Raw genomic sequence first — 26,216 nt, forward strand, 5'->3', positions numbered from 1 at the left:
AGCGTGCAATCGAGCCGCGACGCTTTTCTCCAGTCCTCCTCCGTCCCCCTGCAGTAAAACACTTCCCCAGTGCTAACGATGGCTGGCAGAGAGGGGGCAAAGCTAAAATACAGATATGGTCTTTTCCATAACGTGTCTTCAAATTGCTGCGCGACAGAAAACACGTGGGTGGTTTCTGGGTTGTTTTTGGGTTGTTTTTAACGAGGACAAGCCACAAGGCCGTTCTTGTACCCGGGATCCATAGGGGGTCTCCGTGCAGGATGCATCCAACACGTTTAGGAGACGTCCCGGATATCGGAGCCCTTCAGAGATCGCTGCTTCTGCTCCGTGAGAATCTGAGACTGAAATTCTGTCTCAGGAACTTATCTGCTGTCCTGACAGCAGAGAGCAAGGCCTCCCATTGTTCCTGGGCAGAGCTGACTGTACAGCCACAGCTGATAAGATGTACTGGAGCAAAACGGGGACTGCATCCGCCTGGGCTGCGTACAGTGAAACCTGACTCACGTTCAGCCCTGTACTGCAGATTAACTGCCAAAATTCCTGGCATCTTATGGAGAATTACGGTGGCATGATGATGTGGGAGGGGATAGGGAAAGACTGGATAAATTGCGTGTACATTGGTGCAAGACATCAGCCGGGTGCCAGCCTTGCACCGAGCGTTACAGTAAGGAACTTTTTACTTTGGCACTGCCTCGGGATTTTGCCACAAATCATTTGCTTGCCTCCTTTAACAAAAACCAAGAGTATTTTCAAAAAAAGGTAATAAATCAGTTGCCAATCAACGAAGCTAACAATCCCTCTATCTGGCATCCTGCAAGTTCCCACCTCCCATGCAAAAACGAAACTGAAATCTCCTGCCTGGGATACGCTTCAGCGGCATCTCGTCAGGAAATGTCAGGCTCACTGAAAATAAACAAAAAGCACAACACAAACAGCAACCTCTGTGTTCAGAAAACACTGATAAGACAACGTTTAAAATAGCTGGTGATTCTTTTCAAAAGGAAGTTGTTTATAAATGGAATTCAAAGGAGCTGATTGGCCTTATCTGAACCTAAGAGCTCCAAAGGACAGCAAGGGGCACCGGCAGGGCTCCCGGTAGAAGACAGGAGGCGAAGGACAGCACGCAGGAGAGCCGCCCGCTGCCATCAGAGGCCTCAGTGCTACTTACACGACACATTTGCTTCTCACTTGCGTTCTTTATGCTGGATTTGAAACAGCTTTTCCCAGTTAATTTTTGCTGTACACTCCACAGACACGAAACTACAGTCTTTTTTTGAGGCATCGGGTATCTCAACCAACACAGGGGAAGGGCGCAGGGGTACTCTCTGCCACCGATTACAGACACGCTGAGGGTCAAGCAGATGCTGCACAGGTCTGCAGGGGTGATCAAATCTCAGCAACTGCAGCAAGAGCACAGGCATCTGATCTGAGGATCTGCATTGCCATGGCTGGCCTAAGAACCCACAGAACGGCTAAGGCAGACAGGAGCTTCCATTTCCCAAATCCCAGGCCAGGACCCTCACCACCAAGCCACGCTTCAATGCCTGACCTATCACTGAGCTGCCCAGTGGTATCGTTTCAAAGCATAACTGCTGCCAGGTCTCTTATTTCCAGACTGTGACAAGCAGCCAGCTTTCATCATGGAAATACAGAGTCCAAGTCATCACTAACAGCAACACGCAGCCTTTAAAAACACAACCGAACCTCGGAATACAACAGTGACTAAAGCACAGGTGTGCTGGATTGCATTCTGGAGCACTCACGTTGAATTCTTCCCCCACAACCTTCGTAAGACAATGACCTACAAAGGAAACCTGCTGCAGGGCTGGATCTTCACCACGACAGCTGAGATCTCGAGACCGAGCAGATGTGTACGGTATCAGTTCCACCACCAGCCACAGCTGGTGGCTACCAGTAGTGACTGACACCATGTTGTGCAACAGTGAGTAAGCGGTCCCAACAGACGAGGGAAAATAACAGCAGAAGGCTGGTAAAAACGCACAGAACCTCCTGTTGCTCTCAGACTGCCGGGAGATCACATGCCCAGGAGATGTAAAAGCTTGCAGGGACTTGGACTCACAAAGTAAACACAAATGATTAGTTTCAAATTGAGGCAGTTTGGTTTTTAGTCATTGTTAGTAAAATATTTGCCGTGGAGAATAAACATACACTGGATGCTGCTGGGGACAGTTAACAAGCTACATCACTGTGTTTTCCTCGAGTCCAGCTCTTCAACACTCCTGAGCTCAACACCATGGGATGAAGCCCGAGGTTTTTATTGTCTGATGGGGAGGATGGAAGAGGAAGCATCCTGTACCTCTATTTGGTTCTGCTGCGACGTGTTTACGTCCCATAGTGTTGGCACGTGGTTCAGGCTATCCGTGGGCAAGAAGTCCTTCGGATCTGCGATGTCAGAGAGGGAATCCGCAGGGGATGAGAAGAGGGAGTTGTTGTTGGAAAGCTCGTCGAGGTATGAAGAATCCTGAAATGGAAGAGATGACCACAGTTAGAGGAGGCAGGAAGAAGAGCAGAGAGCTCCTTCCTCGCTCCTACTCCTCCAGAAAGTTTGAATTTCTTACCATTAACCGAGCAGCTTTGTTCCTTCATGCTCCACGGAACTCAGAAACTAACTTGTAAACAGACACATGCTCTGAGCAGCTGTTTTAAAATCTCAGTTACTTGATAAAGTAGGAAACACTGACTGCACTGAAGTGCTGGCACGCACTCAGGATTAACTCGGACTGCGTACGCCTCCCCATACGTTCACCAGGATGTCAGTCACCTCAACCTTGCGTGTGACTTAAGTGGCTGCAGAAGGGTGAAAACTCTTCAGTCTGGCACCCAAAAGACTCGAGGGCTCCATTCATCCACAAAAGCCCCCAGAGAACCAGCTCCACCCGATGAGGACAGGGCTGCTTAATCGCAGCTTATAGCACAGCAGTACCTAGAGGCTTCGGAAAACATTACAGCCTCCTCCACACAGGTTCTGCACAGCCACGGCTGCCGGGAGCAGGGGCGCAGCAGCGCTGGTGTCGCCTGCGTTTGCATCCAGCTAAGTCTTGGCAAACCCAGCAGTCCTCTTCCCGGGACGTGCCTCAATCTGGGCGAGAAGCGAACATGCCTCAGCGACACGGGTCAGGCTCTGCCCCTGCCCGTTTTCCGGTGCTGAGGCGGCTCACCATTGTTTTATTTCGTGCCGACCACTGGTGACGCCGATTTGAGTCATGACGGCTCCAGATCACAAAGTGCCCTCGGTCCCCTCCCCACCGTCAACTCGTCATTTGGTTTTTCAGATTTCAGGTGGCAAGAACCGATAGCCAGAAGCACTTTTACTCTCCGCCCTCAAACTCTGACACAGATCGCTGCACCTTCCTGGCTCCCCCACGCCAGCTCAGCTCTCCGGCACACGAAACACCACTTTCAGACTGGCAGAAAAAGTTTGTCTGCTGCTTACTGAGGGGCTTACTTCGCTACGCCGGATAACCAAACCAGCGTGATAATACCGCAGCACGGCTGCCAGGAGAGCCACAGTGTCAGATACGAGCAGAAATCACTGTTCATTTCCAGTTAAAGGCCATTTCCTACTACAAAGCAGAAAGGCAGCCAACGATTTTAAAAGTCACTTAGCCCTGCCTGACAAAATCAGGAGCAGCTGAGCCTGCTTGTGTTATTCCTAAGGGCTTCTGGCCAAGAGCTGGGTCAGGCTCCCTCCTGACTGCTATCAAAAGTTACGTTTTTGCAGTGTTTAAAGCCTGCAGGACATGTTCCTTTCACCTTCTTGCCAGCCACGTCTCGTTTGGCCCCTGAGAAGTCAGTCGCTGCTCTGAAGCCGTAGGTGCAGGAGCTGGCAGCTGCGTGAGAGCAGCGGACGTGAAACAAAGGCAGGCAACGAGAGAGACCGCAGGAGCGATGTGTAAACCTCTGATGCATCACGTATCATCCGGGGAGACCCAAGGGCTCGAGGAGAAAGGGCTGTTTGTTAGGCTGTGCTCCGTGCGGGGCACCCCCCTGCCCATCGACAGACGGGCAGCGCTTCCCGTGCAGCTCTTACTCTCGGCATTTCGGCGGCTATTTTAGGGTTTACCCAGAATCCGAGGTTTTTCAGAGACAGCAGCACACACCGAGGTTGGAATTAAGTGATCCCTGGAAATGGGGCTCTGTTTTGCACTCTAGAAACCAGAGAAACACTTGGATAAACAGAGCGCTTCTTGGCCAGGGCGAGCACCTCGCACCTCCTGCAGGCACCCGCCTGCCCGCGAGGACTCACGCAGGGGAGCCGAGGCGCTCAGCTCAGCTCAGCTCAGCTCAGCGGAGCCGTGCCAGACCCTGCTGCAAGCCCAGGGCCCTGCCCACGCCGTCTTCCCCCCAGGAGCAAGAGGCCAGGCACAAGAACTTGAGCTGCATCTCCCCTGCTGCCTCAGGCTCCTCATCTGGAGTACTGGACGTGCCGTGTGCGGGATTCCAGCTAGCACTCTGCATGCTATTGAGGTTTTTTTCCCCGTTAAGCACACAAGGTCTGTAGCTTCTCTCAACCTTCCAGTCCTCAGCAGACACTCGCTGACTACCTCAAACCGCTGTGCTGCTCAAACAAGCCGCCGTCTTCCCCTGCTGTCCTCACCGCGCTTCTGCTTCTTCCTCTGGACTCCCGACCCCAGGAAAAAGAGCTGCAGGAGTTCAGCAGCCTCTGGGCTGTCCCCACGATCAACACCCCCGTGCTGCCGCACGCCTTCGGGTCCAGCCAGGGCACGGTACGGCAGGGAGCACCGACCTCGGGGCTTGCTGGGGCTTAGGGAACGAGTATAACAATCCACCCGGTACTACTCTTTCATATTATGCCTGGTATAAAGCCGTTTACAGCCAGTTTTGGAGCAACTTTTCTTGCCATTCTCAGGCTCAAAATTCAGGGGCGGGATGGGGCCGTTTCTCTATTCATTCTGAAAAGCTCTGCCAGGTGGATCCATCTGGGCATTCACCAGACATCGTCTCACTCGAGGGGCGTCAGAGAGGGACGTCCCAGGCCGGGACAGTGTCGGGACGAGCGGTAACAGCCCGAGGCAGCCCGGCACCGCGCTCCCTGGCTCCCTGCCGTCCCCACACGAGCCCCGTGCCGGCTCCAGCCCCGCTGCCTTTGCTCAGGGCCCTGGCCTGAAATAAGGAAGAGGAAATCAGCCCGCAAGTCAGAGGGGGATAATACCAGCCCTGGAAAAGACTTCAGCGAGTCCATCCCCTCGCGCAATGACAAGGCATTAGTCACAGGCTTTCAGAGCCTCCTGTTAGTCTTACCCAATTACTGAATTATCTAAAGAGCACTAAAACTCGTAACGTGCCAGATCCCTGCCCCGCAGAGCTTACAGCGCAGCCCCAACAAATTAGACTTGTTTAAATACAAAATGTGGTATAATTAATATAATGCCATGCTGATAGCTACAGTCCGTGTCACTGCAAACCGTGCCTTGACTAATGACTCCACGGGCTTATGTGGAGCAAACAGGAGTCACCAGGCCTCGAAGGAGGGGAAGGATCACCGCCCAAACCGCCAGCGCTGAAACAGCAGCGGGCACAACGACCCCTTCCCAGGGGCGCAGCGCCGCTGCCACCCCGACACGTGGTCCCAAACCTCCGACGCACTTGAAAGGGATCGCTCTGGGGAGATGGCTGGCTTCAGGATTTGGAGTGAGTTATTTCATCCCTGCTTAAGGCTGATTAGTAGAGGGTGGTTTTTTTTTTTCCTCCTTAGAAATAAGAGGATTTTACAGCAGTATCGCTTATTTTATGTCTCAGTGTAAATGTAATTGCTGTAACAGAAGGAAGTTATCCTGCGAGGCTGGATCTTTATTTCAGATGATAATCTACAGCAATTCTCTAGGAATGACTTATTCCTGAAATTACGCCCTACCTATTTGGGGTGGGCTTTATTTTTTTTTTTTTTTCCCTTTCCCATTTTGCACAGCCAACCAAAATCCAGCCCGCACGCTGCAGATCGCCCTTGGCACAAGAGTTACCGGCAGGCCTCCTTCACCTCCCATCTCCCCCGCCTGCTTCGTGACCAGAAGATCTTAAAAAGTCTTTTCCAACCTTAACGGTCCTGTGATTTTACGATCCTCGTGCTCCTCCACGCCAGGACGCGAACGCCCGAGCTGAAGGCGCCGAGCCCTGCACCGCGGCTCTCAGCGCAGACTTGGCCCCGATTCTCCTGTCGCAGGAGGACGGACACAGAGACCGCGAGGTCTGCTCTGGCGAAAGCAGTTCACAACTAACTGCTCGTGTCAGGGATGAAGTTACAGGAGCACATCATGAGACGGTGAAAGGGCGATTCCTTTACGGCAGGGTGACCGCTTAATGGAGAATTTTATAAGGGGTTGACACCGGCCGACGCAGAGGCTACGCACAGCTGGTGGCCGTGGGGCTCGCCGGCATTCCTGTACATCGAATACTAATAAGATCAATAAACCAGAACAGGAGACAGACGATCACAAAGCACTGTCTGATCTCCATACCAGAAGACGCTCTAGTGAGCAGCTCAATAAATCAATGATAACAATAATTTGCTGAACTTCTAAATTGAATGCAAAATAATTGCCAACCGATGCTGCTACGGCACACAGTGTTTCTACCGTTATCCCAAACCAGAGGTTGTCAAAGACAAGAATAAATTCCCTAGAAAAGATCGGGGTAAGAAAACAATACAAACTCTTAACCCCTTTCTCCCAACCACTAGATAAAGCCCAGCTCCCTTAGTCAAAACAGAGTCTTTGTTAAAAATACTGAAAGAACAGGTGAAGCCTAAATACAGAAGCAGTATGCATCCTAAAAATAATTTTGGCCGTGAAGCCCTCACTATAAATGGTTTATTTGCTCACAATCGAGAACGATCTAGACACAGAGGAAACAAATATCCCTTCTGTACAGCAGCTATTGATTGCGTGCTCCAGCTGATAGGAGCTTCAAAAGAAATCCTATAGACAGAGGCACATGCAAATATACGGACACGATTGAAGCAATGCCAGACGAGAAAGGTTTGGTTTCTCAACAATCACAGGTTAACCAAGCTAGGTTTCAGATAGAACAGAATAAGAAAATTAACAGCTACAATGTAAGCTAACAATCATTAAAAGGAAATCTTTTAGCTGCCAAAACCCAAAGTCTTTGTAAATATGGGGCAATAAACTTGCAATCTCAAGGGTTCAGTGCTCTGTCTTGCAAACACTTCCCTTGCTTTTCTGTACACAGCATCTGGTTTAAAAATAAAATTCCTGAAAGCCATTACAGCTACATAAACACGCAGATCAATTCTCCACACAGCCCCTTTTCCTCCAAGTTTCGCAGTAAACAAGCCCCGACCGACAGGAGCAGGCTCCAAGTAACGCACGCACGTTTCAGAGAAGCACAAATCTCATCTCCGACACGGCAAATCTGCCCTCGCTGCCCTGCACCAAGAAGCGTTCCCCTAAAACTCCGCTGCCGTGGCAAAAAAACTGAGGGACAAGCAAGCCCGGAGGGACAAACCAAACCAAACACAGACCAGGAATTCCAAGGAAGAGAGAAAATAAATCAATGCAGCATTACCTTGAACAGGGATGGGAACTTTAGCCAGAACTGCATCTGGGACATTTTAAAGCAGCATGCAGTTTGCTGTCGGCAGCGCAGGACACAGCTGAAGCAGGACGGTGAGCTTTCTCGGTATGCAGTGCAGAAAGGTCTTCATTCATGACAGCGACAGCAGCAACGGCCAGAAAGAGAGCTCATCAAGGGTTTTTAAAAATTAACATGCAGAAGAAAGGAGTGAAAATGGAGGAAAAAAGGACAGCCATCCAGTGCGTCTGTCCTAAGCCCGTGGAAATTTGCATATACTGTTTAGTCATGAAGGAGAGTGCTCTTACTTCCTCTAAGTACGAGGGCTGACTTTCAGGAAATGATGCCTGCTTGGTAAGTCAGTGAAATTACTGGCAGTGCGATGAGAATTACTGTATGTGGTGTAATTCAACCACAGATGCACTGTAAACAAAGCTGCGCTCCACGGCAGCGCCGGCAGACCCGGGCAGGACCTGGCCCTGCAGGGACGCGGCCACCCGCTGCCACCTCTGCCCCTTCCCCAAGCGCAGAAATCGCCCCAGCGCCTCCTTCCCGGGGGGCTTTGGGGGGCTCAAGGTGACATAACCAAGCCGAAAAGGTAACGAGCAGCACCCTTTCCTTTCCTTTTTCTTTAAAATAAAGAGCCATGTGCTTTCTTTTGTCTTCAGGATCTGCCCCACCCCAACTCTCACAATCAGAAAATAGGACGGAGCACGCTACGCTGCCTCGCCGCCCCACATCGCTGCCACCTCCGTGTCCACGAGCGCTGCCTTCTTTTTCCAAGGGCTTCCCTTTTAAAGTTTATTCTAAAGTTTGGGTTAATAAAAAAATGGGGGGGGCAGCAAAATTTCTGGTGGGGAAAAGAGAGGCACAGAAAGGGGTCAGCTGGAAGGATTCATTCACTGTCAGTTAAAGGAGTCTGCTCCACTGCAGCCAGAGGTGGAAGGAGAAGTGAATTTGCCCAAGCGCTGCCCTGCAGAAAAACCAGAACTTCCCTGCCTGGTTTTGGTGCAAAAGGTCCCCGTTTGCTCTCCCCAGCAGAGCCAGCAGCAGCGCCCTGCTGCTGTCACCGCTGCCACGAGGGCTCCCAGGGCCCCGTGCCCAGGGCTGCTGGAAAACCCCGGGGTGCGAGGCGCTTGGCAAAAGCAGAACTTCAGCGCCAGCAGCAAGAGAAGCCAGCAAAGCCCCCAGCAGGCCTGCAGGGGCCGAGAGCAGCATCCAAGCACCACCTGCAGAGCTTCGCAGCCCCTCCGAGACCCCGGGGAAGCGAGCCAGGGGGCGGTTTTGCTCTGTGCCGTGGGATGAGGAGCGAGCGCTGCCCTCGGAGACCCCTGCGAGAAAAGCACACGGCCCCCAGGGCTGCAACGGCACCCGCAGGATGAGGCCCTTGCGAACAGGGCAGCTGGGGTCCGCAGGGATGAAGGCACCAAGAACCCTTAGTCACGAGGATCCGAGTTCCATCAGACCGAGCACCCAGCCCACAAGTTCCACCCTTCCCAAGAAGGGAAAGGGAAAGCAGAAAGCCCTTCCCCAGGCACCGCGGAGCTCCCGGGGCGCAGCGCAGTGCTGCGCGACTGCAGGAACCGGGGTGAAAACGAAGCGTTTGGTTTCTGTGGGCAGCTGCTTTGGGTCGGAGAAAGGCAGCGGGCTTTCACTGCTGCTTGGATCTGAATTTGATTGTCTTTAATTAGCTGGCAGGGCCCTGGAGCTTGGGACAGGTGCTTTAATGATACGTCTGAAGTGAGGAGACCAAATACATTTCTGAAATGTCTTAATTAGCGACTTGCTGGTGACTGACTCGTTGTGTGACCTTGATTACACCACCAATGTTTGCCTAAGATTAACGTCTTGTTATTTCTGTAGCCTTTAAAAAGCAGGTGACTTATTTCTTCTTCCTCTTCTCTTAGTAGACAAACGGGGCAAAATGCGGGCAACAAACCTGGGACAGCAGAAGGAAGCAAGACAGGTGGCATTGCCGTAGATACCAGGGCTGCTCAATTGATTTTGCAATACCACAGCAATACAATCACAGGAGATAAGATTCCCACTGAAAAACCACCGCCTGGTATTTTAAGAACTCTTCCTAGGGGAGAAAGCATGCCACGGCGTTTCCCCTCTCCACAATCGACTTGTGAACGTGCCTGCTGACAACCGGGGTAGGGGAGCAGAACTACTCCAGGGCTCACACCACCAGCCTGACTTACCGTCATCCTGCAGAACCTGCCACGTTAGCCCCCCTTAGTTACTCTGTCGGGTCATCTTCACAGGTAATCATCCACAACCTTTTAATCACCGACCTACCAGGCAGCTTCCTGAACGTGCTGATGGTCTCCTGAAAGCACGTGCTGAACTTCTAGGAAAGCGCGAGCACAGATCGATGTGGGATAGCGCAGGAGGGCTGGGTACAGGAGGAGGGCCGCTGGCTCGGCGCTCTCACGACCAAAGGGTTTGGGGCTGAATTTCCTGCAGCACTTCGCTGCCTAAAGGTGGTGCAAACAGGCAGCTTCACGTGCCGGAGGGCCATTCAGGCAGCAAAGAGGATATTTAACCAAAGCACGGCACGTCCTCAGTGCCTTGGAAAAATGTCTTAAAAGTAGCTAAAAGGTGGAAGAGTCCTGAACATTTGAACTCTCTGCGGTTTGTCCTAATGGGGTTGGCTTTTCCTTCCAGAGGGGTGAGAGATGGAGGAGCATGTATCGTACAGCCCAGGCCGTGCTTCTCCCGCTCCCATGACGTGACCGGCTTCGCTACGCTGGGTGCGAGGCTTGGCATTTTGGCTGTTGTGAGACCTGAAGAGCTGTTCCTGCCTCGCACAGGGCAGCTTCTGCTCTAGTTTCAAAAGAGAGCGAGAGGCAGCACGGTGCGTGGTGACTGCGCGGAGCCTTTGACAAGGTGAGACCACAAAAGGCTTATTTTTAAAGCAGACACCAAGAACAAGGATAACAAAGCAGCGGGGAGGTATGTTATAACCAGAGCTGAATGCAGAGCATGCGGAGGGTGCGTTAGATCAGCAAACGCTGTCAGAACCTGGCTGGCCCGAGGACAGGGCACTCGGGAAGCACTTGTTGGGGCTGCCCGGAGAAGCTGCGGATGCCCTGGAGATGCTCAAGGCCAGGCTGGATGGGGCTTTTGGGGCCAAGGTGCAGGGGAGAAATCTCAGGCTGGTGGGAGTGTGAAGAGTTTTGAAATAAGGAGGAGCTGGGTAACAGCGTGAAGCATAAAGGAAAGCCAGAGTAAGAGAAGAAATTCTTGCAGGTGATCCTGCGAGCTGCAAGAAAGCAGCGCGTGGAAGCAGGCAGCAAGAGGCTGCGATTAATAACATTAACAATGATAACAACAATAACACGAGACCAGGGAAATAAAAAATGAAGAAACCATTCGTGTCGGAGGCAAACTTCTCACGGTGACTGCTGTGGTAGGACCAGTGGCATTAGGGACAATTTGCAGAAGTGAGGGGTGTTTGAAAGAGCATTCGAGGCAGCCCCTCGGAACAGAGGCCTCAGTGTGTTACCCGGCGGACACGCAGCCACCACCAGCAGAACTGGAGACAGGGAAACTCGCTCCATCAGACTGACTCAGACCAACTCTGCTTTGAATTAAAGCATCTATTTTAATACATCTCCCAGTGGTCTGCTATTAAATTATATTACCAGCATTTTTCAAGAGCACTCCGTGTTTCAGACCAGTGCTTTTCCCGCTTTTGCTAGGTTTATGAAGGGAAGGAGGCAGAGACCAGGGCTTGCCAAGAATTGCAGAAGGCAGTTTTCTGTTGCCTCCCATGCCTTCTCTCCTGCCTAGAAGGTGGGCATAGCAGCGTCAGAAGCCAGCAAAGCAGATGAAAACAAACAAGCCTGGAAGGGAGGAAGCATCCGAGCCAGGTCCTCCTCCAGGCCCTCGCACCCCTTCGCAGGGCCACCGGCGCCTCGGCCACCCCGCTTCTGCGAGCGGCAGCCAAGCACGACTGACAACAAATGAGGTCCCAAAAGCAGAATTACTCTTAACCACGGCTATCGCCACCTCAGTTACCCCAAGAGCTCCTTTTGGATATGGAGGAGGAAGATTTACTCCTAAAGCTCACCCAACGACGAGGCAGCCAAACCTCCGCCCCTGCTGATGCCGTCGGTGGGCGAGGAGGCGAAGGAAGGCGATGCCGGCACAGCCCTGAGCTGGGAGCCCAGGCTGGTGCTCAGCCCTTTGCTGGGGGATCGTCTCGTGGTGCTATCTGGCGTGCGATCGCCCAGGCACCCTGCAGGTGCTGAGCCACACAGCCCGTGCCAGCGGCGGCAGACGAACACCACGCTCTCGGCTGCCCTCCGGGGGGGCGCACGCCGCAGCCACCGGCGCAGCAGAACCGCGCTTACCGTAACCGGGTCAGGCGCCGCCGCAATCCCCACCTCTGCTTCTCTAAACCCCGGCACCAAGCGTTAGGCACCTCACCAAAGGTGTTTTTCGAGTGTAATTAAGTCAGGCCAGAAGCCCAGCCCCGGAGTACGAAAACAAAGAGGTGAGCGCGTACAGCAACTTGTTCGCAAAGTGCTGCGGAGGCACCAGAGCCGGTTAATTGTCTGCTAATTGATTTCACTATCTCTATTCCCCGTAGACATAACTCCAGGACAGCGATAGGAAATTCCAGGTGGTTTCTTATTCTGGGAAACTCTTCATCTCGGTCAGAACCGAGTCCTTCTTATAATTTAATAACTGGTACATTGATCTCTCTTAAATCACCACAGCTCTGTGCGCTGAAGCACTTTTAAAAATTAATACTTTTTTTTAAGAGTAGGTTAATTGCCCCCTCCCTTTAACGAGAAAGATTAATAGGAGATCGCAAGGGGGTGGTAGTAGGAAGAGGGCTGGTGTACGATTAACGCGTGGCCAAGAGCCCCCATACACCACGAGCTGTCTGGAAGGGATCGCACGAGGCTGTAATGCACCTTACCGCACTCCTGCAAACGGCTCGGCCCAACAGCAGCCAACTCCTGCCTGACCCCACAGCCTAGGCCAGGCTGGACTGACCTCCTTCCTCCAGCCCGAGCACAGCTCAGTTCTAGAAGGGGTACCCGAGCTCCCTGCCAAAGCAGCTGCACGTCGAGCTGCTGCAGTGCGCGAGGAAGGAGCGAGCAAAGGCAAGGAGCGAGCAAAGGCAAGGAGCGAGCAAAGGCAAGGAGCGAGCAAAGGCAAGGAGCGAGCAAAGGCAAGGAGCGAGCAAAGGCAAGGAGCGAGCAAAGGCAAGGAGCGAGCAAAGGCAAGGAGCGAGCAAAGGCAAGGAGCGAGCAAAGGCAAGGAGCGAGCAAAGGCAAGGAGCGAGCAAAGGCAAGGAGCGAGCAAAGGCAAGGAGCGAGCAAAGGCAAGGAGCGAACAAAGGCAAGGAGCGAGCAAAGGCAAGGAGCGAGCAAAGGCAAGGAGCGAGCAAAGGCAAGGAGCGAGCAAAGGCAAGGAGCGAGCAAAGGCAAGGAGCGAGCCCCGGCTGGGCTCCCTCGCAGGGCGCCGTGTCCACACCGTCCGTGCTCACCGGGAGCTGCTCAGCCCCGCTGCGGGAAGGGCAGCTTTGTTGTCAGTGGGACTTAGGGAAAACACAGCCAGCAGAGGAGCCTCCGTGTTCAGAAGGGCCCTGGGCTGGACAGACCGAAGGAAGAAGCTGAGTGAAGTTAGGCAAAGGGAAGCAGAGTGACCGTCAGAAAAAGGCTCCGAGGAAACGGGCAGAGCCGCGTGTTTTACGTGATTCTAAACAGGACGGAACAGCGAAGCTTAAAGAAAAACCTGCGGTGGCCGAGAAGCAAGTAGTTAAGTGACAGGCATGCTTTTCTAGAACAGCTCGCTCTGCTTTTCGATAAGGCTCGGCGCTCAGACCGCGGTTAACAGACGCTGGCCTGGAGACACCAGATGCCAGAGCATAAACTCAAACCTCCCGGACCCAGCGTTTTGTTGCGGCAACCCACAGCGCCGAGCAGCAGCGACAAGAGAGAGCCCTGCTGTGATAAAAATGCCTTTGTGACAGAATCACTGCACAGCAGCAGCGGGCTCGGCGGCACCTCGAGACGTCAGGTTTCGAGGCCAGAGGAGTAAAAAGCAGACAAGGAGGGGAGCTGGGGAAACCGAAGTCGTGCATCTCCTCCGGGGTTTGATTTCTAAGGATGTACGTGCAGTCAGCGGACTTTTTCTGTAAGATGACGACACCGCAAGGTCTGAGCAAGGCTCTGGCTTAAGACAACAGTTCCCAAGATCGAGAAGTGCTATCAGACTCCAATATGGCCTCGTAACTATTTTCTAAACCTTAATTTAAGCCACTTGTTTACATAAAGAATGCCAACAGACCGGCAAGGATGAATCACCCAAGAGCAAGCCAAAAAAACAAAAATACTGTGGAGGAAACAAGTCCCCATTCGGCTGTTCTGGCCACGCACATGAAGCATCTTTTCCAACATGCAGCAGGCATTCATCGAGGCTGCTGCGATACACGCAGAAATGGCTTCTCACCAGACCCAAGTGCCAGTGGTGAATGACTCAACTAAAAAGAAATTCCCAGAGCAGCTAAGAAGTGTGGCAACTCCCTCTGATGGCACCATCTGGCCAGCAGTCTGCATTCTGAAGGCGCAGCTGAGGAGCCCTGAGACAGAACAGGGAGAGAAGACGGGGACTCAAAGGGTAGCGCTGGAGGAAGAAAGTTCAGCCTCCCACTCTGCACCCCTGGGTCGGTTCCTCAAGCCCTCGGTCGCACAAACAATCCTCAGATCACCACCACCAGCAGGAAGTGTTTACTGCACAAACACCTCGACAGAATCAGTAGGCATCTGCTCTTTAGACCTTTTAAATCCATTTTCAGCATCACGTGCATCCCCGGAAAACTCTTGAAAGAGAAACCGCCTCTGCAGCCCGAGTCTAGGCTGGAGTCCCGCTGCAGCCCCGAACAGCCGCAGGTACGTGCCGGGGACGCAGCATTCACCAGCTCACCATCAAATCACACACAGGATCCCAAAGCTTCGCCCCACATCAGAGGTGACGTTTCCATCCCCTTCCTCTGGGCCCCCAGGACAGCGTGCAGAAAGGCCAGCACTGCCGGGCCGCACGCAGGCACGCACAGCGCTGTAACCTGAGGGTGCGGGTCAGCAGCACAGCAGAGCTTGCTGTCACACGCCGGATTCTGGTATCTGAACAAAGACGAGAGAATAAGCTGTACTCACGTACGAAGACAGCCGAGGTTCTCACATAAGCACCCAGTTTATCTCGGCTGCCCAGTGACCACAGATTTAATCAGGAATCTCTTACCAAAGCGTGCAAACTCTTCATGTTCTCTCTCTGGTTTCAGTCCTTAGTCTGGCATGGTCATACCAGCACCACGTTTCATGGGACTTGCCACTCCTGCCACCACGCCAGGCAAGTACAGAAAAGACAGGTACTTTCCTATACAGTCACCTGAAAAGATACAGCCACCCAAGCTGCTCCCACACCTCCTGAATGGCATGTTTCAGCTTTCCGTGCAGATTGTTAATATTTAACAGTTTGGCATCTGGGACAGCAGGAAATCAGTAAAGTGGAAAATACTGCTGAAGCAAGGGATGGAAAGGCTCCAGGACATTCCCGGATGACTCCAGATGGATGCCACTGCCTCCAGTTAATTGCCCGCTCTACGAGATCCAAGCTCCAATTCTGGCTCCTACAGAAAAGCATCGGCTTTTCTTTGGAATGACTGGCAGTTTAGGGAGCCCTAGGTTATATCAACGTATTTCCACATTAGTGCCTACCACATGCTCACATGTCAGAGCACTTGCGGCAAACCCCGCAAAAAACTCGAAGGCGACAAGAGCCAAGGGTTCAGAAAGGCTGCTCTGGCTCCACGCTTCAGCGTGGCAAGCAGCCCGAGCTGGAGGTTGGCTAAGACTAAAACGCCTCTTGGGGAGACAGAAGAGCACAAAACTTGTGTTATTTCACATTAGCGCTGTCACACGAGGCACCTGGCAAGCACACGTCTGTCTGCACTGTGGCAGCCCCAGACAGACGCCGCTCTGAAATACGAACTAGATCAGAGCAGTTTCATATTGGAAAACAAAGCTCTAACAAAAATCTTATTCAGTGTTTCTCGGTTTCAGAGCACACAGGGTGACACATCACTGCCTTGGGTTATCTGTGGGAATCTCCAGAAAGTCCCAGGCAGTAACGCTCAGCGCACGGGCTTACAGAGAACCACTGAGCAGGCCAGAAAAACACCCATAAAATGCTCTAAACCCCGTGTGAACCTGTGTGGCACCACCTGCCCTGTGTGGTGCGACAGCAAAGCAAAAGAACTGGCTCGGCTGGGATGGATTCAGAGATGGACGCTTCATTCCTATCCTTGAATCAGAAGAACTTCTGCAGGCACCTTGTACCGGGTGCAGTCTCGCAGCAGCTGGGCTTCTCCTTTTCACAAAGAATCTCCAAAATCTGCCCTTGTCAAGCTGGCGGAGATCGATTTCCGCATGCAGCAGGGGAAGGAAGCTGATCGACCACTTAAGATACTACAAAGTGTGCGAGTTAAAGTAATTAAGCCCCTTTCCCGTTAAACCCATCAGCCAAACTCCACCAGACCCGCACGCCGAGACCTGCGGGGAGGACCCGTCTCCCTCTCCCCATCGCAGGCTGCTAAATGGCTCGCACAGGTTGAGCGGATCACATTTCTGCCTCATTCCTCCCACAATTAATTCTGCAGGAGGCCAAGATCAATGCTATTATAATTCATTTACTTATCTGGTTTTATCCAGTCAGAAGACCCTGGACCAGCAACAGCTACTGGTGACCGCGCAGCCTGGTGGCGTCGGGCGAGTCGCGAACACGAAGCACCCCCGGCAGCTCTGCTCAGGGAGCTGAATTTGGGTTACCACGCCAGTGGCTTACCTCAAAGGGCTCGAATCCCCAGCATGTGTAAAACCAAACCTGCAGAAATCAGACCCCCAAGGAGGTTCAAAACCTCTCTCTGGGCTTGCCAAGAAAATAACACAGCGGGAATTCGCACATCTCCCTCAAGAAGAGGGGAAATGCATCAAATTGCTGTTTCTACTGCTATAAATGTATTTCGTGCCGCATTTCTGAATAAAGTTCTTTACAGTCAAGCTGCTCTTCCCTGCTGAACCAATTCAGCAGCATAATCCAACGTTCGTGACACTGCATCCACTGCAAAGCAAGAAGCTGAGGCATCCCAATGAATCATGCAGGAGGAACAGAGATTACAAAGGAAAGAGTTTCTGTTTATACACGTGTCTTGACATTCGGCAGTTAGAGGAAAAAAAGCATTCAAAAGCTCACAGGAGCTTACTGGGGCCTACTGAAGCATTTCTTGACGTATCAAAGCACGATGCCAGCCCAAAGCACATACATACTGCCCCAGTTTATCCTCACGTCTCCCTTCTGCTGTTCTCAGCAACTTAGCGCTGCGCTGCAGGGCACGGCTAGAATTAAGAGCCAAGATCTAGAAGGGTCGATCTTCACCTGAATGCAGAAAGGGTTGGAACCAAACAGCTCCACTGCATACACACCCCAACAGCACCGCCGTGCTTATCTGCCATGCCGAGGCACAGACCTGGGGCAGACAACTGCGATGTTCAGATTAGCTCCTTCCCACACGCAGAGGAAGCCTGGCTCTGCTGGTAAGCTTTTGTGTGACCAGAAAAAAAAAGAGTACTTTTAATGAAACTGATTTGACTTGTAGATAACATAGATGAAGATTCTGAACGCAGCCCATGGTTCTGCACACCTGAAAGGTTCCTTTGATATCCCCCGGGCACCTTTGAGGCTGTAAGGTCCAATCTGTCAGCAACTGCTGAGCCCCCAGCCAGCCTGCTAATAAAGCCTCATCAGGAGGCCGTAAGTATACAAAAATTACCCTGAAATTTTTCACGTAAGCTCCTCACTGCATCGTCTAATCAAAAACCTACCCTGCACCTGACTTGCAGCACGTGCCAGCCCTGCAGTGCCAGTTCTGCCCCTTCTCATGTTTTCTGCCTGGAGGGAGAGCCATGCTCCAGCAGCGGCTCAGGTCGCAGGGCAGGGGCTGGCAGCGACGGGGCGCTCGGCAGCTCTGCCGCACTCCTCGGCTGCTGCTTTGAAGTTCCTGAAGCACAGCAGGCTGTGCCCTTTGACTACCTGAGGGAGGATGCTGGACTGCATCCAGCACATTATCTGCTTCCCCAATAATCAGTGCAGTAACTTACTGCGATGGAAGGGCCGGGGCTACAGAGTTCATTCAGTTTGGCTGTTGCCTTGATAGATCAGAGCAGGGTAACTTTCTACAGTTTCACTCACTATGTATCTTCAGACACTGGGTATAAAAAAAAACATTGCAAAGAACATGCACAGGCACTGACAGCATCTATATTAACTCCCAGAAAGGATGTAGTTAGCCCCTTCTTTATTTCAAGTCAGCTCTGTCACAGAAGCTGCACTTTCCAGCCTTCACTGACTCATCTTACCAGAAGATGTTGCTAAAAGCAAGTGAAGCATTTCAAAAACTCTACAGGAAGATCTTCCAGCCCAGAGGGATCCCAGAGGTAAGGATGCCTGCTGGTCCCTAGGGATGCCAAATGAACTAGGGAGACTGACTCCCACACTTCACCAACATTGAAGAAAAAAAAAAAAAAAAAAAAAACAGGAACTGGCTCAACCCTGAGTTCGTTAGGCACTGAGCTGATGTAGTCCTTAAACATTCACTGCTCAGGAATCCACCACTTGTAATTAGCAAGAAAGCAAGTGCAATATGTGTAAGTGAAGAAAGTTTTAGGAGGCAAATGAATTAACTGACTGAAGCATTTTCACATTCACACTTACCTACACCCTCCTGCAAACAGGATTCTCCCATGTGCTGTCAGCATTTGTTAAATGTATTTTTAAAAGCCACAAGCAATTCTTGCTCCTACCAAGACAATGGATAGCTTCTGAATTGCTGCTAGCAGAATTTATCCCATTCGTGTGCAATTCCTATGTGAGATTCCTATGTGAGGCCAGACAAATTTAAGACACTGCTGGCCTCTTCCCTTCCCCTCTATACCACAACCCTGAAAAACCAAACCCACCATCACAAAAGTACAGTTTTTCCCCAAAGCCGTCAGTAGCTATGTACTCACCTGAGGAAAATCACCATTTTTTGGTAAGAAGTCAGTGGGGTCCACAGATGCATAGTTTGTATCCAAGAAATGTGGTCTGCTGATGGAATTCATATAAAAATCGTGAGGGGAATTAAAATATTGCCTGTAAGGAAATGGGAAAAGCAGTTATTTCCTGGCAGTTCTGAGTATTCCTCAGGTTGCTTCAGACTCCAGCATTAGCGGTGAAGGGTCATTTACGGGATGACACATACAGGAGATTGATTTTAAAAAGGTGTGTTTACCCAGAAGAGATATCTGCGCGGCACAATAAGAGAGCTGCAAGTTGCATCCTACTTCCCAGACTCAGGAGCGCAAGAATCTGGAGAGCTGCATTAAGATTACGAATTGAATTCTCAGCAATTTGTGTAAATTGGGAAGGATTTCATAGCAAAAAATAATAATCTGCAGGACTAAATAATATTTCAGTCCTGACAACAAAGCAAAATAAGCCTGGTGATGTCCCGGCGCCAAGCGTTTGACAGGTGTGATGGAACCTGACAATCACACTGCATAAGGGCAAGCATCGAGTTTCACGGAAATATCACACCCGAGTGCTTCTTCGGGTCATAAAACTGCGAAGTAGCACAGACGAGCTCGCAGCGTTGGAAAGAGAACAGCCCCCTTTGCACACCCCTGGCAGAGAGCTTCACACCAGCCACAGCGCTCGGCTTGGAGACAGAAAGACGGGAGGGTTGGGGACACGCACGCCCAGACAGAACTGCTAGCCCAGGCAGGGATGGATTCTGGATGGAGCCGATTATGCCTAGTAACGCAGCAAAATCTCGACTGCACTAACAAGCGAAAAAAGGCAAAGGTCTTCTGATTCCTCCCTGCTGGGCAGGGCACACGCCAGCACTTCCTCCTGCTCCCCCCCTGGCGCTGGCTTCCTGCGAGCAGAGGGTAGGTAAGGATTGCACAAGAGCAATTCCCTTCCTCCTTCCCAGGGGCAGCCTCTGGCCCGCACTCAGGCTGCCTTCTGGTTTTGCTATTACACACGCGAGCCTTTCCCTCTCCTGCAGGAGCAAGGAATGTGCTTCGTAATCTTTCCCGTAAGGGCTGTGCACTCACGCCGCTTGGGCAATCGCCACCCAACACGTTTTCACGCTGGAGCCACGGTTCGGCCGAGCTGCCTGGTTTCCTCTCGTGGCAAGCTGTGCGCTCTTCGTGGTGCCAAGCTCTCAGAAGCCACGGCAATCAGCTTCAGCAAGGCAACGCGAGGGGAGGGAGAAGCAAAATTTAAAAAGGAATACCGTCCAGGAGCAGAGCTGGGGAATGACTACGCCAACAAAATATTATTAAGCAATTAAAACACCACGTGTGGCTAGCAGCTCATTCATACGCCGTGCTTCACGTTACATACGTATTTATGTTATCTCCTTTCTTTTCTTTGCATCGTAAAGATAACACCCTCAAAAAGCAGCAGCGGTGGATTTAGCACCCTTGCATGTAACAGATCTGGCAATTTAACGCTGCCTTGTGGCTCCTCGATCTTTTCAGCCAAATTAAAATCCGGGTACAGTTTCTGGGAATTAACGTATTTACGCACAGGAAAGGCTTGTTGAGCTGCTTTCAGGCTGGAGCTGCTGTGGTCTCTCTCTCTCCTTTGCGCGAGGACAGAGCTTGGCCAGCGCTTAACGAACTAACCAGGAATAGGGAAAACTATTTTTACCACAAAAATTACCATCGCCTCCCATTTCACCAGTGCCTTGTGGGGCTGGCCAGAAGTCAGCTAAGGTAACGGGAGGGAAACCAAACCAAGCCAGCCCCGGCCTCCCTGGCTGGAACTGCCATGCCATCACCAGCACTGGCGTGTCGCTTTGCCTCCCTTAATCTGGGTTTCAAAGCTGTGAACGTGACGCCTTTCTTCTCGTGGAGGCCTGACATAAAGGCTAAAAGGAATTCAGTGCACTGCTCTGAGACCCTCTTAGGAAAGCCACTGAGCACGCAGCATTTCCCATCACCCTTTTAGTACCTTTGGTACTGTGCTCTGCCTTTCTTTCCTCCATCACGAACTCAGAAGACGCCCACCCTCGTTTGAAGAGCTGGCATAAAGCCACTGACAGGTTGGCTCGGATCAGACTGCAAATCCAGCGTTACCGGCGAGAATCGAGTAAGGAACCTCGCCGCACTGCCAGAGCCAGGACGTGAAAACAGCCTCAGAGGAAGGTTGCCCTGTCCATACCCGCTCACCTTCTCCAGGATTTGGTTACCAGCAAACTGCTCCATGGAAGCTACTCTGGGTGCAAGCACTACATCAGTCCCTTTCAGCCACCGATTCGCATTGAGGTTGCCTCTTGAAGCAATCAAGGGGAATGTAAAGGAAAGTCCGTGAAGGTGCACAACGTTTGGAAGCCAACAAACATCATCCGTCTTACTGCAGAGCTGCTTGCTACCCTCCTGGAAGGAATAACGGCTCAGAAATTCTTTCATCTTTCTGGGACATCACGAGCTGGGTGGGGAGCATCTTCGGATTATATCAAGTTCAGACAATTGCTTTAAAGAGCAAGCCTGCTGTTTTTGCTGCCACCCGCTTTAAATATAGAAGCAGTGGAACAGTTTGGTACAAGGCAAACCTGAACTGACATCTGACTCACCCAAATCATTTGATGTCAGTCCAGCCAGCGGGTCGCCTGGTAGGGCTATTTCACATACTCCAAAAGAAGGCTGTTGGGCATTTTGTTTGCTTGTTTTTTTGAAAAAGAATTTGATCATTTCCTTCAATTTCCCTGAAACTCACATTTTCAACAGAAGGACCCAGAGGAACGCGCTGGGGGCAGGCTTACTGGGATCCACACCTCTGGTGAGCCAACGCAGTGCACGTCCCTCCCGGGAGCTGGGTCTCCATCCTTCCGTGATACCGCGCCTGCTCCACGCCAGCTGCTCAGCAACGCGTCCGATGCACTTGAAGCCCCTCGGGGGCCAGGCTGTGATTTCAGTGCAGACCTCCTTTGGGCGTTTCAGCCAGGCGCCGTGCTCTGACGGTGCAGCCCCCCATCCAGAGATGCAAATTCCACATCTCAGACCAGCAGACGACGAGAGGCGGGCTGGCAAGGTCACCTACTGCCTGGACAACAATCTAGGCACTCCTCTTCCCCATCGTTAGACCAACTCACGATTCCAAAGCCTACTTTACACAATGGCACGTGGTACCCCACTCACTGGTGGTGAAGCGGAGAAGTGCATGAAAGCGGTAGAAGAGAAGGGAGGCGTGTGTTTTAGAAACCCGGCGAGAAATCTTCGCTCCCGGTTTCGAGGAATACTTTCTGTAGATGTGTGACACCACTTCCAACAGCTCAACAGGCCTGACCCAGAGCTCCCTGAAGCAAGGAGCGCACCGAGCCCAGCGCCGCGAAGGAAGCCCAGCGCTTCTGGGATAACCGCCCTGAAATCAGCCCAGCTCCAGCCCTTCCCTGCAGGGCACCTGAACACCGTTTGTTCTTTCAGCAACATTTAATCCACTGTTTACATTTTCGGGTTAAGAAAAGCCGAAACAAAGAGGCGAGCATTGGTATCTTTTAAAGAAATTCTCCAGCATGAAACTACTGAAAAGAAACAGGAAAAACCTGCCTCAGGACAAAGCCCTTTGCTAGGGGAGTAAGCCGTGTCCAAACACAGCCACTCGCAAAGGAGGCTTCTGCTACCAGGATTTTGAAGAATCTTGGACTAACTCTAATTCCATCTATATTTATATTTTTATTCTTATAATGTGGTAGCTTTAATTATGACTCCCTTTAGAATCCCCCTCTTTGCTTCCATCCCTTCGGGGTTTCTACCTGGAGCGCACTCAGCCTACAATATCCCACCTAAAAAAGCTCAGCTGCAGTTTTCAAATACAAAAGGACAGGCTTCTTTTGTTTGTCATGAAATACAGATATGGAAAATTTCACCTGAAAGGTAATTTTTACAGCTACCAGGATATGAAAAACAGGAAGCTAAAGGTGCGGCCTTGACTAAACCATTCTCCAGCAAATAAACGCTGCAATGAGCCTCCTTTCCTAAAGTAACGATAGCAAAGTCAACAAGTTTACACCAGCGTTAAATGGAGGCATGTCTTTGCAGGATCAAGGCTACAACATTTCCAGCAGAGTCGAAACAAACAGCAAAGAGCAGCGCTACACAAGAAAAAAGTGAGGGGCAAAACCAGAACAAACGGTCAAAGAAAAAAAAACACAATAGACAAACACAATCTAATCTTGTGGTTCAATGCAGCAAAACAGAAATTCTGTTATAGCTCTCTTGAGGGTTCACAAACTGTAATTTACAGGAATCACGCTCAAAAAGTACACCCTCTTCCAATCAGAGACGGGCTAGCTAAGAGCAAAGATACTGAACTTATCTGATAGCTCCTCTCCAGTCCTCACTTTGGGGAGTAACTAACAAGGCAGAGCTCCACGCAGCACCTGTGGGACAGCTTCTTGGTAGTCGTACCGCAAGAACCGTCCTCTTACATTCACCCTATCGCTGCTGGCTACCTTCCTCCGCAGACCAGGCACACGAGAAACGAGCAGAACTAATTCGGAGACAAAAGGGGTCCCATTGCTCTGAGCAGAGGAGCTGATCGTCCTGCTGACAGCCAGCCTGGAACCGAAGCGCTCGGGAGGATGGATCTCTGCTTTTCCACGAAGGTGCTAAAATCCACTCAGGAAGGAGGTAGAACTAAATCCTCAAGCACCTGGAACACGGTTTCTAGCTCGCGATACCGAGTTCTGTTTCTTTTACTTTTCTTCCTTCCACCTCTGACCTAAATAAAAACACATCCTGTACATCTGTGCCACTCCCTGTATTCACAGCGACCGAAGCGGCCGTCGGCCAGCCTTCAGACCTTCTTCCCAGCAATCAGCATCTCCCCGTCCCAACAGAGCTCCAGCCCGTCACTCTGTGACGGCACGTGGCCACGTTATGTCACCCCAAATATCTCCTGTCACACCCAGCATCCATCCTTCTGATCCAGGATGGAGGTTCATCATAAAGGGAAGGAGGAGAGGGAAGAACAACATTTATCATTATACAAAGGGTCCCCAAAAATGCTGTTTCAGGCATGTAACCTGGATGATTTTCCCACCAGACAGGGCAGAACCCCTGTTACTATGCGAAGGTTTGAGACCCGGCACAGCCCTGCTCCGTGGCACCTCCCTGTGCACTAGGCAGCTTTACTTTGAAGGAAGTCACGATTTCTCACATGAGCCCATTCTCATCACTTCGCACCGTGGGGGACGAGCTTATCAGCGCAGAGTTATCAGTTATAACCAGAGGAAAAAGTAATGACTCTTGAACTCGGGGTTGCACGGTTAGGGTTGCGTACATTTTTTTCAGCAGACGTGGGCTAAGAGCATTTCGCCAGCTTCTAGTCATCTACACAGCAGCAGATTCTACCTTCACCTCACACCAGCCTGCCACCCGGGGCCGGTAACGCCTTCCTCTTGTCCACACCATTCGCCATCTGTATAAAGCTCCAGATGCACGACATTTGTTCAGCCAGATTGTGCTAATGGGGTGTTTAGGAACTCCATTAGTGCAACAAATCCAGGCTAAAACAAGGCCGTTTCTCCCGCACAGCAGCCACCAGGTTTACCAGAAATCAAAGTTTTGTTGGTTTTTGTTGTTTTTTTTTTTTAAAGCTGTTTGCTGCTTTTTCCAATATGTAGCAGTTTATGAAATGCCACAAGATGAGTGTGATGCAATTATTTCCCCATCAGTTCGAGAAACAAAGTAAACAAGGAAAGTACTAAAGAAACAGTTGAATCACGGAGTGTGCAAGAGCATAGAGCTGTATAAAGGAGAACTGCACTCACTGGTTTTCGCTTAGGAAAGATGAGGTTGGGAAAGAGGCAGGGTAGCAGTTACTCCACGAGTCGGCCGCCAGCATGGAATTCTGAAAGCAGAAACCAAAACGGTTACAGCAGTTGAGGGCCGGCACAACCACCTGCAGCTCTCAGCCAGGAACGCGACTTCTCCCCCTCGGCGCCTGCCATCGGCAGACGTGGCTCTCGACCTCCCGTAGTCCAGCGCTACTCTGCAGTGCCAGCTTCTGAGCCTCCTGTCCTGCTCCTGCCCCCGGAGGACGACAGGGCCATTCCCCTTTCGTCGCCCTTTAACTTCAGTCTCTGCAGAGAGCGAGTACCGACCCAATTCTCTTGAAGTTGGCTCGCACAGGTACACGCCTGCACACTTCCCACCGCCCCCTTCCCACCCAAACAGGGTCCAACATTCACGGGAAGCTTTTAGCTCAGCGTGTACCAGTACAGTCATGGGAAGAACACATCTATTTCTCAGCTTCTCTTTCATACGTCCTTTTTTGCATCCAAAACAACAACACCTGGTGTCTGAAGCACCATGCACTTGGTGACACAGGCCTCTTTTTAACCTGTACGTTCACGTATGTGGCAAAACTCAAACGAGACTTAGAAACAGAGCTGCAGGGACACGTAAACAATTTTGGGGTAAAGGTCTGCTTATTGCCCTTTTCAGAACAAATGCATCAGGGATGCGGTCTTATTTTAGAAGCTGTTTTGGGACAAACACAACCCTACTCCGCTGTGCCACTCTCAAAAAAAAAGGCACAGCTGGACCTAGGAACAGATTTAGCATCTCTCAGAGACAAGCTGAGAGGGAAACAAAGTTCGCGGTTCTGCACAAGCTCTTCACCCCTCTCCCTAGCAGCCTGGCACCTTCCAGCTTTTAAGGAGGTGTCGTTTTAATCACAGCCTTGTTTTTCTCCTCCCACGTCCAAGGCAGTAAGTAGACAGCCGTCACCTCCACCTTCCAGCATTCGCGATCAATACCTCCTGCCCCTGGACAGCTGCCTAGCAAGTCTGGTAAATGGCTCCCGCAAACACCCACCAGGGCTCCCGGGATGCAGCTCCCGAGCTGGGCTGCCTTGCCCAGACCCCTCCGGGGACACCCCCAAGGCAGCCTCGCGCGCTGCTGCGGGGCCCTCACCTCCATGGCCGGCACGGCGAGCTGGGAGCGGAAGGCAGGGACGCTGTAGAGCGCGTCGCCCGCCTGCTGGTGCTCGTGCTGCGGACAGCTCTTCCCCCCGTCCATGGCAGCGTGTGCTGAGGGCATCAGCCCGGGTCCCGCCGCATGAAGTCCTCCGGGCAGGGGGAGCGGGCTGGGGAGCGGTGGGAGGCTCTTTATCTGTGCTCTTCTCCCCGCACCATGTCCTAGGACGGAACAGAAACGCACGTTTAAGTCCGGTGGAGGGCAAGAAAGCACAGCCAAGATCAAACCTAGCTAAGAAATCGGTAAATAGACGGCAGGCTGCAAATGCCGGCTGCCTCTTTACCAAACAGAGAGGTTTTTACGGGGAAACAGTTCTCAAATCTCACCGCACCTGGAATTCACCTAGACGGCGAACTTAAACACACTTCTCCTGCCTCACTGCAAACGCTGCAGAAGTCTGGCAGGTTGTCGCACTCATCCGTGATTTCTGCAGCTGCCAAGTGCTGGCTTTTAGCTCAAGGAATTTTCTAATCACAAAAAGATTCTGAACTTCTGAGCAAACTCTTGACTAAAACGATCGATTCCCCGAGACCG

General features: G+C 51.6%; 1 protein-coding gene across 7 annotated transcripts in view; it reads right to left on the bottom strand.

The window, feature by feature from the left end:
• SBNO2 (strawberry notch homolog 2) overlaps positions 1–26,216 on the bottom strand; it is a 58,148-nt gene that overhangs the window by 20,221 nt on the left and 11,711 nt on the right. For 3 of the 7 annotated variants that reach the window (XM_080565804.1, XM_080565803.1, XM_080565805.1), the window contains 4 exons: positions 25,620–25,843; positions 24,473–24,552; positions 18,660–18,783; positions 2,318–2,482 (listed from right to left, as the gene is read on the bottom strand). In XM_080565804.1, the coding sequence (XP_080421930.1) occupies positions 2,318–2,482; positions 18,660–18,783; positions 24,473–24,552; positions 25,620–25,745 (495 nt within the window). In that variant the 5' untranslated portion in view covers positions 25,746–25,843. Of the gene's footprint in view, positions 1–2,317; positions 2,483–2,579; positions 7,486–7,566; positions 7,822–14,835; positions 17,192–18,659; positions 18,784–24,472; positions 24,553–25,619; positions 25,844–26,216 lie in introns of those variants that run through there. The other 4 variants (XM_080565806.1, XM_080565808.1, XM_080565807.1 and 1 more) reach the window with 4 other exon arrangements.

This window comes from Anser brachyrhynchus (assembly GCF_964034855.1).
Source record: "Anser brachyrhynchus genome assembly, chromosome: 23".
Classification (NCBI taxonomy): Eukaryota; Metazoa; Chordata; class Aves; order Anseriformes; family Anatidae; genus Anser; species Anser brachyrhynchus.